Raw genomic sequence first — 11,576 nt, 5'->3', positions numbered from 1 at the left:
AAAAAAGAATAGAGCATTTAAATTCAGAAATGTTTACAGAGGAGCGGCATTGGGGAGAGACGCAGGCTGCACATGCCAGTGCTTCGTGTTGCTAGTGACTCCTCTTACTGAATACTAAAATACCCTAATTCCAACACTAACAAAAAAACAGCTTTCAAAATGCACTATTGCTGATAGACTACGAGTTTGTTTTGAGTATTATGTAACTCAGTTTAATAGCGTGCTAATACCAAGAATCGCTATGCTGAATTATTGGCGTGTGCGTGTTTACGCTGCTGTGCGTGCGCGTTTTAAACTCTCTCGCACGTTTCCTGGTTTCTTGCTCGTCTCGTCGCTCCCATTTTGTGTTTTTGCTATGCGGTATACCAACGCTAGCAGCAGGGCGGTACGCAGCACGGCTGTGCAGAGCTCTCTCGCTCATACTGTTTCCTCATCCCTAAAATGGTGTACATGTTCAGCTGTTTGCATGTGTCTCTCTCTCTCTCTCTCTCTCTCTCTCCTCTCTCCCTTGTTTTTGTTGCTGTTTTCCAGACCCTTGCCAACTCGTCAGCTGATGAGGCCGGATCACTTCATAGTGGCGAATGAAGACAATTACACTGACACACACACACACACACACACACGCACACACACCATCCCCATTCACGTTTTGTCTCTAGTCTAGTGCAAAGCGGCTAAATCGCCCCCTGCCGGTTGCCCCACTCTTCTGCAAGAGCGCATGCATTTTCACAGTAAATACATTAGGAGTAGCATCGCATATCCTTTTCCACACGAGTCTGTTTTTTTTTTGTTTTGTCTGTTTAAATAGTCCTTTGTTTACATGCAATTCCTTACTCTGCGGAAGGAGGCTTTGGCAGTGCTGGGTGATTCTTACCAGCTGTTTCCCGCCTTGTAGGAGACATCTGATCAGCTGCAGAAAGTACACACACGCACACGTACATACAGCCAGGGAGAGAGAGCGCCACACACACGCAGAGGAAATCCCACCAGCTGAGAGGCGAATAACATTACAACTTGCGCACACGACACGGAGGCTTACAACACCAATTCAAAAAAAAAAAAAAAGAAACAAAAACGTGGAATCGTGCAAGAAAATTAAGGGAGCTAACAGCGGAATCGAAACTGGGACGAAAGCATGGAGTATTTCATGGTACCGAGTCAGAAGGTGCCGTCTTTACAGCATTTCAGAAAAACGGAGAAAGAAGTGATCGGGGGTCTCTGTAGGTGTGTACTGTTAATTTATGTTTATCTGTAACGTTATAATTACCCCCATTAGTAACACTATCACACCCGCCTGCTCGGCGAGGCACGCTTGATTGGTGATTTGCGTTTTGTGTGTGTGTGTGTGTGTGTGTGTGTGTGTGTGTGTGTGCATTATTTTGGGGGGCGCAGGACGTGAGGAGTCGCCTCGAGGTGTTTAATTGCATTAATTGGGCGCTCGGCAACAGGGTGTTAATGGGGCAGAGCACGCTGGATTATCGTTACTCTGCTCATTTCGGGGTGAAATTGATATGATTTTGTGTGCCTAGCAAACATAACCCACGTGGTTCGCCTGCTGCACAGCCATGCTGCTGGCAGTAAAGGGCTGGTCGCTTGTAAGAAGATTTCTTTTGCTAACTCCCGGCCTGTCAGATGCAGCATATTTGCATTTGTAGGGCTGTATATGGGTCCCCTCTTTCGAAAAACGTTTTTTTTTAGCCGTATATCTGTTGAATTTCTGTCGGTTTGGGAGCTTATTTTGCGAGGTATACGGAGTCGTGTATTGTGGCTGCTTGCGGCCATGCTTGTTGTGTGTTGGTGTTTTTTTTTTTTTGTTGGTTTTTTAAAAATATGTATTTTGCATCTATCTTGCTGGGAAATGAACGTGGGGGGAAAAAGTACAAAGATATTGGTAGCATTAGGGTCTGTTCGGCACATTACCCTTGGTTTTTACTGTGCTAGCCCCGCGTTGCCGTGCGGCTGGGTGCTAATTGCCGTCTGTGCCATGCTGCCTGCAAATCTGATTCTGCATCGCATTGTTCGTAATGGCGCAGAGGCTCGCCGTGTCCGATTAAAATTATTTGAACTGCGCCAGATGTCGGGTTTCGCTTCACAGGAAGGGAGCTGTGCTCGATTCGAGAGTGTGAGTCGGCTGTGCTTTTAGCAGTTTGCGTTTCGGCAAAGATTTATTAAGTACTCTTTAATAAAAGGGGTGTGTGCGTGTTTGAGACGGGCCTGTCTCTATGTCTACAGCCCTCTCCAAGGAGAGGGAGGCGGAGGGATTGACGTAGAGGAGGAGGAGGGGGAGTGCTTTTAAACTGACTGGGAAATGTAGTCCTTTCTGAATAAAAAGCCGCAAAGAACACAGGGATTTGTAGTCTGTTCGCAGTGAGCACGCTGCGACACCACCTTTCGTGCAATGTTGGCGTTGAATGATTTGGTTCACGTTACTGGATTTCTTTATAACATGGTGAAATATGGCGTCATTAAGCGAAGTGAAAGGCGTGCACACACTATGCGCATATGCACCTTTGCGATTTGTTTTATTGTAGTTTGTTTTTGTGATGCATTACTGATCTCTTTGTGTTTTTCAACAATTCAGTTGACACGTTTTAAAGTAAAAAGGTCATGAATGTGTGAAATGCTGGTGTGCTGTCATCAGGAGGTCTTGCCATCCCCGCCTCCCATACTCCATATCAACGTTTTAATAACGCTGGAGTCGTCGGGATGCAGCGGGTACTGTAATTGCAGGAAACGTTTTTGGCCTCTGAATGCCTATTGACCTTTGACTTATTTTTGTTAGGTGAATTTCTTGTGAATGTTGGCTTGTATGTAACGAATTACTTGCCCTACGCAGTTAGCGTTGCCACTGCTCGATTGCAGTTTAAGCAAACCCTAGGGCAGGGTTTGAGAGCTCAGCTGGAATGGAAACCAGCAGACATCTGGCACCGGGTTGGGAAGCTGTGCCCAGGGGGCTGCTATTGCCAACAGCCTGGTCACTACATACCATTCCTGCAGAAGTGCTGTGCTGCAGCAGTTCAACCCTGAGAAAACAAAAGCAGCAACCCTGTCTGCATGGCACACCTGTCCTCTGGTAGCTCACTTTTTTTTTTTTTTTGTAGGGTTTGTATTTGTAGCCAGCCAGCTGAGGAAGCACTGGAGATAACAGTTCTAATAAACATCTTCAGAGGAATTCCAGCGTTGCTCTCAGGAGCTTGTGCAATGTATCCCCAATGCACGTTCTCACACGTCCCATTTCTCGTTTACACCTTTCACGTGCACCCCCCCCCCCCCTCAGGAAACTTGTACAGTGCATGAACTCTTGTTAGTTTACTGGCATTTAAAATGGGCTTGATTATATTGCATATAGGATTACATTTACATGCATCTGATCGTTTTATCCTGAATTTGCTCTTTGTTATTCGATATCACATCTTTATAGACTGAGTTCCCATGCTCTGATTAGAACTAATCTTGGCCCGGTGCATTGCCTTTACACTGGCCAGCTTCATTCAAATACAGATACAGATGAGGCTGCTCGGCACCTGTTCACAGTTCAGATGATGCTGTTCAGCACCACACATGGTGTCTCTCTTTTAACAGCTGAAATGAAAAGCCTTTCTCTCTCCGTCCTCAGCTGCCACTGCAGTCCCCAGGGTCTGGCTCCAAAGGAGGTCCCTGGGGTTGCTGTTAAACTGGACCCTGTTGCAGCTGAGCAGTGGCAGTGATGCCCGCTGCGTTCCTGGTTTGTTTGACGTTCTGTCCTGAGATGAAGGTGCAGCGTGATTGCTTCCTCCACAGTAGCCCCCTGTAAGAACATGCTTTCCAGTGGCTTACAGTTTTCACTTCTTCCTCTTCCCTGTGTGTTGAGTGTTCGTCTGTAATTGCTGTTGGAAGGCCCTGACAGTGGTTTAAAGGAAGTGGGCGGAAAGCCTTATTGTATGATTCCCAGCTGGTCTCTTGATTTTTTTGTAACGTAAGTAAATCCTCTGCTTTAGACAGCTTTACAATGGTTTCAGGTAGACCCACAAGGGAGTCCTTCTGCCGCACTGTACAAGATGGGGTGTTTGTTTGGGCGATTGTGGCAATTAAGCGACAGCTGTATTTGTAACTTGCATGTTCACAAAAGTCTGTAGTACACTTGTTGGTCTGACTGTCAGCGAAGCAGTGTTTTCATGCATAAAAAACGTGTAGTTTATCAAAACTGTAAAAAAATACACGCAAATGGAAAATGTGAATAGGAATCTGTGGTGGCTTTTTTTTAAAATGGTGTGTGTATTAAAATACCCTAACCTACAATCAGCAACCACTGATGTCTGTGCCCATGGCTCCTGGTGTTTAAACTGCCTTCCCTTGTTTGGCGTGGCCGTGGTTCTGATGCATGGTGACTCCGTGTTCCTGTTGCAGCCTGGCCAACATCCCGCTGACGCCAGAGACCCAGCGGGACCAGGAGCGGCGCATCCGGCGTGAGATCGCCAACAGCAACGAGCGCCGGCGCATGCAGAGCATCAATGCAGGATTCCAGTCCCTGAAAACACTGATCCCACACACTGACGGGGAGAAGCTCAGCAAGGTGAGTGTGTACCAGCAGAGATGCCATGCCGGAGGGGCAGCAGCTGCAGTGCCTGTGTAGCTGCACTTTAAAAGGAGGCTTTGTGTGCTTCCTCCTGGAGCCAGCAGCAGTCCTTAACCCGAGGGCTGGGCCTGTCTTGTGATGAGAGGAGGCAGGTGTGATGATGATGATGCGATCGCCTGGGTCCGTCGCAGCCTGCCTGCCTAACCCTGTCACATTGTGTGTCTCCAGCGATGGGAGTAAGATTTCTTGCATAGCAGTTTTCACCCATTACAGGTTTTACTGCAAGCTTGATTAGGCCACATGGGTATCGAGCTCAGGTGTGTCTTACTAAACTGCTAGTGAAACCAGCAGTGTCAAACTGCTATGCAATTGGAGTCTCTAATCAGACGCATCCCGTGCCATGTGAAACTCGGCAGAACAGAGTTGGCATGTGCTGCTCTATGAAGTCATTTTGGCACGCAGTTTTAATCTGTGCCTTCAGGCCAGAGGGAGGGGGGCGGGGGTAGCACTTGAATGAATGCAGTTATTGTAATGGTCTACCCCCTTCTTCCAGACCTCCTAGCTCACTGAAAGTTCCCAGCTGTGTGCAGTGCGGTTCATTTAAACATCTCTCCTCCCCTGCAGGCTGCCATTCTCCAGCAGACAGCGGAGTACATCTTCTCACTGGAGCAGGAAAAGACTCGGCTGCTGCAGCAGAACACGCAGCTGAAGCGCTTCATCCAGGTACCGGCTGGCTTGCTGCTTTGGGGGTGTCGATTTATTTGATTTGATCTGATTTATTACCACGAGGCCCGTGTTGTGATAAATGTTGGCATTCATTTAAAGTGCTAAATTGGCACCACCATCCACTGAGCATGAATACCAAAACAAAAAAAAAACAAACGAGAAATTTAATCTGGAATCAAGATGGAAATTTTGAATCTGCGATCGGAGCACGCAGGTAAAAAATGACATGCAGCTTTTCCAATAGGAATTGCGCAATTCGGAATTAATTGTACTTGTAATTAGCGCAAGGTCTGTTTCTAACCCCCCCCCCCGCCCCCCCAGGAGTTCAGCGGCTCGTCCCCGAAGCGGAGACGCACGGAGGAGAAGGACGAGGGAATCGGCTCCCCGGATATCCTGGAGGATGACAAGGCAGAGGACCTGCGCAGGGAGATGCTCGAGCTCCGGCAGCAGCTGGATAAGGAGCGTGGCGTCAGGATGATGCTGGAAGAGCAGGTGAGCAGCAGGTAGCACGACAGGTTTGTGTCTGCGTGCCTTTCTCTACCAAACGCACCGTGTGGCATGCAGTCCTGTGCGAGGCGGCTAGGGATCTCCATTCACTGTGGACTCCTCTTGTAAAGAAATTTGAAGTTGATCCTCTGGTTAATTTCCATGGAGATTCAAGAACTGCTGAGATGATAGACCTCAGTATGCAGCACCATCTCCACTCTCCTGCTAAAGGTATACAAAACTGAACTCTGCCCCCTCCCGGCAGGCGCGCGCTCTGGAGGCACACATGTACCCCGAGAAGCTGAAGGTGATCGCTCAGCAGGTGCAGCTGGAGCAAGAGCTGGAGAGCCTGGAGAGGGAGAGAGAGACGCAGCCGCCCGCACAGACCTGCCAGGTCAGCAGAGCTCCACAGCAAACACACTGCCTGCAATTCTGCTGTTAATTACAGGGCTGGAAACAGCACTCCCACTGTATAGCAGTGTCACCCAGTCCAGGTTTTAATGCAAGCTTGATTAGACGCAGCGAGTATAGGTAACAAGCTCAGGCGTGTCTGATTGTAAACCCCATAGTAAAACCAGGTGTGGATCAAAGTGCTTTGCAATGGGAGTCTTCTTTCCGTCGATGTGTTTGGAGTAAAATACAGTATTCATGATGAACCATAAAACGCTTGCATGCTAAAAAAAGCCTCACAAGTTCAGGTGAAGACCTTGTCACTGGAGTTTGTCACTGACTTTCTTTTAGTGTTTCTGAACTGAATTGATATTCACACAGCTGCTCTGCTCGGCTGTTTAGGGTTCTTTGATTAAAGTGTAGACTTGTGTGGGGAAGTTTTTACATTAATCACAAATCTGTGGTTGTCCTGGGATCAGCCTGACAAAAGATGCACATTTCAGTTTAAAAAGAATGCTAATAAACAGTTAAAGTACTTTCCTTTTCAGAGCTCTTGCTATAAAAGTGTAGCAGTTTTTTATAGCTTTTATTTTCTAAACTTAAATTGATTTATGTTGGATTAAATGTAGTGCTGGGACAATTTCACGTTTGGATATTTGCTCACAGTTTAAATATTCGTTCATTTTTCAAAAAGTAATAAAAGTCATTATATATGCTATTTTCTCGCAAATTCTGGTGATGGTAAAGTGCAAGGTATTTTTGTTATTTGTAGCGAATACGAACAGCTGATTTTTTGTATCCGAATACATGTCAAAAAGTATTGTCTTGAGCTGACAAATGGTCTTTGATTAAAAAACACTTTACATACAAGAAAGGTATACCTCCAATACAGTCATATAGATGATATTCAAACTGACTTCTGACAAGGCTTCAGTACAGCTCAGTGCATATGTTTGCATCAGAAAGCACAGATATCCATGGAGTCAATGTGAAAGAGGTGAAAAGACTTTACAATGTTTGATTTTTATACCTTTGCAATACCTGTTGAATCCCCTTCAACCCGACTGGTTTCTGTCTGATAATCAAGGTAGTCGTTCTCTCCTCACACACGGCGGCGCGCCAACCACACACTTCCTCTCTGGGAAAGGGGGTGTTGCTCTCTGACCTCCACCTTGTGCTGCTTTCAGCAGGGCGCTTCCATCTTGTCTTTGAAAATGCCTCCCCCTGTCTCAGGGTCAGCCACGTCTAACCTTGGACTATACTGCATTAAATGACTATAAAAGCACATTCACACACAATTTAATCACTACAGAATATTCAGATATTTTTTCCAGCACTAATTAAACGTACATGTGTGACTTGCCTCTGACCTCTTCTTGCGCACTGTTTTTTTTCCCTCCTGTCAGCTGTTGCTGCCAGCCTCTCCCCCTGAGCCCACCCACCACGCCACAGTCATCGTGCCAGCCCCGCCCCCAACAGCGCATCACGTCACCGTGGTAACCATGGGGCCTACCTCCGTCATCAACACAGTGTCCACATCACGACAGAACCTGGATACCATCGTGCAGGTAGGGAGCTGGGAGACGGGGCTAGTAGTGTTTGCAAGAAGCCGATTACCTTGGCTGTACGTATCGTAGCGATACACAGATCTCTATCTTTTTCAATGTAACCCTTGTTGTTTCTTTCACAAAAGACAAGTCAACCAGTTAGTGTTCTGTTACATCTCCTCCCAGTTCAAAAGCAAAAAGAGCAGCAGCAATGCTTTGTGTCTTCCTGTTCCTCAGTCCGGTCTTCGTTGGGATTTCTAAGAAGTTCATACTGGGTGTGTAGGCTCAGGGTGCCTCTCTGTAATCGCTGTGCATGGTGTGAACAGTCAGATCCTCTCACTCAGACTGCTTGAGGTCTCCTGTAGCTGGTAGTTTCTCCGAGGCTGTGCCTGGGTGCTGATTTGTTTCCTCTGCCCAGGCAATCCAGCACATCGAGGGAACACAGGAGAAGCCCAGCGATGAGGAGCAGCGGCGAGCGGTCATCGTCACGCCGGTCAGGGCATTCTCGGAGCTCGGCCACGACTCGGACACGGCGTCGGACAGCGAGGGGGAGAGGATGAAGGAGCTGCCCTGATGGAAGGAGGAGTTGGAGGATCCTGCTCCCGCTGCTGCTGCTGCTGCTGCTGCTGCTGCTCGCGCCGCTGCTGGGGGACGATCCATTCGGCGTGGAGTGTCAGCTCGATTTTCAACCCAACGCAAATAGGTCTTTTTTTCAGACCTTACCGATACTGTACAAAACTAAAACAAGGAATTCTTCTTTTTTTTTAATCAATGTTCTGCCCAAACCCTAACCCAACCCACCTTTTCATTTTTATTTTTTCCTTTTTTTATTATTGTTTGTTTTGTATTTTGTGAAGTTCTGGGGAGGCTTTGCACAGCTGGACACTGTGAGGGAATCATTTTCAGGCTTAGGATAGAGGAAATGTTATGTCTGTTGGGTGCGCTTCACGGATATGTTGTGCATACTGGATTAATAAACACACACACCCCTAAGGAACACTTTCTAAGGGTTTCCACTCAAATCTCATACAGTTGCCCAGTCTTGCGGTGCCCTACGTGTTGTATGCTACTTAAAAACAAAACAGCTCTTAGGCAAGTTTACATTTTATTGAAGCCGTGATGATTGCGTTGTATAAAACTGAAAGACTGCCGTGCTGCTTTCTGAAGCAATAAGCTGTTGTGTGGTCAGGGTATTACCACAGAATAAGCTATTCCACAAGTAAAACGCAATGGGCTAATGAGTCCATTAACACAGGGTGTGTATTACAGTGTGTCTCTATCTGCACACTTGTACCTGATCAATATTAAGCCCCACTTTTTAATATGCTGTACCCTACTTCATCGCGGGACGGTGCGAAGTATCGGACAATTCATGTGTAGATACAAGCACGCGAGGGCTGCTCATCAAACCGTTTGTCTGAATCGATTGCTGTTTCATTTTGGTACTTTTGTAAATCATTTACTAAGTCCTTGTTTTTTTTTGGTTTTTTTTTGTTACACCCAGAACTGGCCAGCCTGCTAGTTTATATATTTGTTATCGTGTGGTATGATGCAGTGTAAAAGCTGACATAACGACCAATTGAGCCCCAGAGGAGGTTCGACTGTGTGTGTGTTTAGACCGTGTGCGTGTGGGGCATTTGGAGTTGGGTATATACAAGTTCTCGCTAGCGTGTGTGTTTCTGTATCGTTTAGTCTCACTACCGTCTATATGTTCGTCCTCGTCCTCCTGCCCGAGTGGAAATGAGTCCGTCCTACTGTATATTTTCCCCAACGTTTTCTTACGTGGAAATTCAACGTCATTTTGCCTTTTTAAAAATATCCCCACAGTACAGGGAGTGTGGGAGCTCACTGTGTTCTACCTGGTATTCTGCTCTGTTCTATAACGTGAGGTGCGCTCACAGAAACGGTTCCTTTAGCTTGGCTCTTAATTGGTCTAATCAACACCCATTGTTGAATACTGAAGCCTGCTGCTTCAGTAGCAGCCTCGTCCTTCACCTCCCCCAGTAGGAATGGAGAGCTGCACACAATGAATCTAATTCAACTGGAAACTACACACACACACACACACTGACTGTATGGCAATTTGTAATAACGACAAAATGAAATGTACAATCAAACTACACAATGATAATTATTACTGTTATTAAAGCAATCAAGTCATGCATGCTTGCCCCCCCGCCAGTATGTCTAAAGATTTATACTGTGCTCTTGTAAATGAATCTCTCTCTGTCTCTCTCTTCTAGTCACGCTCTCTGTCTGCTCTGAGACTGCTTTGTTTCAGACTCTAGTCACAGTACACTCTTTGAGGCTGTTCGGATTCTTTTTCGAGAAGTTTTGCTCTCAAACAAACCAGTCGGACAATTCTAATGCATTCTGTAATTAAAATAATGCTATAGAACAGGTTTATAGAAAGAATGCTCTCAAGCTTATTTGCATGTATGGATTTAAACATGTGGATATATAATCATGAATCCTTTTCGAGTCTAAACGATTTTGAAGGGGGGGGTGGTAGGGGCTAGTAGACACATTTCCTCTATCGAAAGCCGGTTGTTTTATGTTGGGGGGGGGCACAAACATATCAAAGGTTTAGGAGGGATGGGGGCTTCAGCATGGGATGAATACTTTAAGCACTTAACTTTGTGATTTTTTTTTTTTTAAGGATTTTGAGCTCTTCTTACTGTGAGTGTGTATGCCCAGCAGTTGTTGTGTAACCCCCCCCCCCATGTCAGTATCAGTCTCTGTAGTTCTTATTTGGAATAGTCTAGCATCTCTCTCTCTCTCTCTCTCTCTCTCTCTCTCTCTCTCTCTCTCTCTCTCTCTCTTTCTTCCATATTACAGAACGTTTTTTGTTTTCTGTTCATGGTTTATGTTGAACGGGATAAGTCCCATGTGGTCGTTGAGAAGCTATTATATTTTGTTTAAAAAAGCAAGGCGTGTGCCTTTGTAAAGAAAGACAATAAAGTTTGTACTTTGTTTTTTAGATGCCTGTGTTTTTTATGGTATCCTCTGAACTTTTAAAACTCCTTGCGCATAGTGCTTTTTACCAGCAGATGGGGTAAGTCTCCTCTGGTGGCACTGTACGTTAATGAGCATTGTTTTTCTGTGGTTATTGCTATTTCCTGAAATTTAAGAGGATCTCAATTATCTGTAGTTCAGAGGGAAATGAAATTCAACAAAGATACATTTTGGATCATAAAAGGATATTATATTCCTGATACTTAGTACTGTAGGCCACACTACCTCTTAGTTTCTTGGCTCTAAGCACTACACCACACTGCCTCCCAGTATCTCGGCTCTAACCACTAGACCACACTGCCTCCCAGTCTCTCGGCTCTAACCACTACACCACACTGCCTCCCAGTCTCTCGGCTCTAACCACTAGACCACACTGCCTCCCAGTCCCTCGGCTCTAACCACTAGACCACACTGCCTTCCAGCCCCTTCACAGCTTCGCAACAGAGTGGCAGTGCCAGTGAAACGTGTGGCTTCTCCATTACGAAAGAGCTCTGACTGGGTCCTGGTCCCCATGTGTGTGTCTGTGATTGGCTGCGGCACGGCACAGAGGAAGCCCTTTTCAGTTTTTTCTCAAAGCACGGCATGATGTCAGAGGCTGAGAGTAGAACAGGGAGAGCTATTTATACCAGCTCAGCCATGAGCACGGCACTGTGACTGCACTTCAGATATATCTGTCACCTCGACCCCAGCAGCTGCCCTGCCCTACCCGCCTCTTCAACAGAGGCATTATTCTCAGTAGTAGTACTAGTGCACGGTTCCTGTCATTTGCCCATTGAGACTGAGGCCTCATTTACAAGGGGGTCCTGGAAACCAATAAAAAGACCCACAAAGCACAAGCAACACAATCCAAACGTGCT

At 46.3% G+C, this 11,576-nt stretch overlaps 1 protein-coding gene across 3 annotated transcripts; it reads left to right on the top strand.

Moving 5' to 3' along the window:
• Positions 1–596: 596 nt before the first annotated feature.
• LOC121331031 (transcription factor AP-4-like) lies at positions 597–10,684 on the top strand. 3 transcript variants are annotated; one of them, XM_041278133.1, is made up of 7 exons: positions 645–1,224; positions 4,387–4,552; positions 5,180–5,278; positions 5,603–5,773; positions 6,033–6,161; positions 7,564–7,725; positions 8,123–10,684. In XM_041278133.1, exons 1-7 carry the CDS (start codon positions 1,136–1,138, stop codon positions 8,276–8,278), a joined length of 972 nt encoding a protein of 323 aa, XP_041134067.1. In that variant the 5' UTR covers positions 645–1,135; the 3' UTR covers positions 8,279–10,684. The 3 variants fall into 3 exon arrangements, with proteins under 3 accessions (XP_041134069.1, XP_041134067.1, XP_041134068.1); XM_041278134.1 differs by lacking the exon at positions 645–1,224 and adding an exon at positions 3,346–3,789; XM_041278135.1 differs by lacking the exon at positions 6,033–6,161 and having other exon boundaries at positions 597–1,224.
• Positions 10,685–11,576: the final 892 nt, after the last annotated feature.

Source organism: Polyodon spathula, chromosome 18 (assembly GCF_017654505.1).
Source record: "Polyodon spathula isolate WHYD16114869_AA chromosome 18, ASM1765450v1, whole genome shotgun sequence".
Taxonomy (NCBI): Eukaryota; Metazoa; Chordata; class Actinopteri; order Acipenseriformes; family Polyodontidae; genus Polyodon; species Polyodon spathula.
The sequence above is the reverse complement of the archived record's forward strand: the minus strand, read 5'-3'. Positions and strand labels throughout refer to the sequence as shown.

What these genes read in the sequence shown, in the direction of transcription:
- LOC121331031 (XM_041278133.1), top strand. Translation starts at nt 1,136, where the DNA reads ATGGAGTATTTCATGGTACCGAGTCAGAAGGTGCCGTCTTTACAGCAT. An exon ending in GTGATCGGGGGTCTCTGTAG is followed by an intron (nt 1,225 to 4,386) that starts GTGTGTACTGTT and finishes TTCCTGTTGCAG; the next exon opens with CCTGGCCAACATCCCGCTGA. An exon ending in ACGGGGAGAAGCTCAGCAAG is followed by an intron (nt 4,553 to 5,179) that starts GTGAGTGTGTAC and finishes CCTCCCCTGCAG; the next exon opens with GCTGCCATTCTCCAGCAGAC.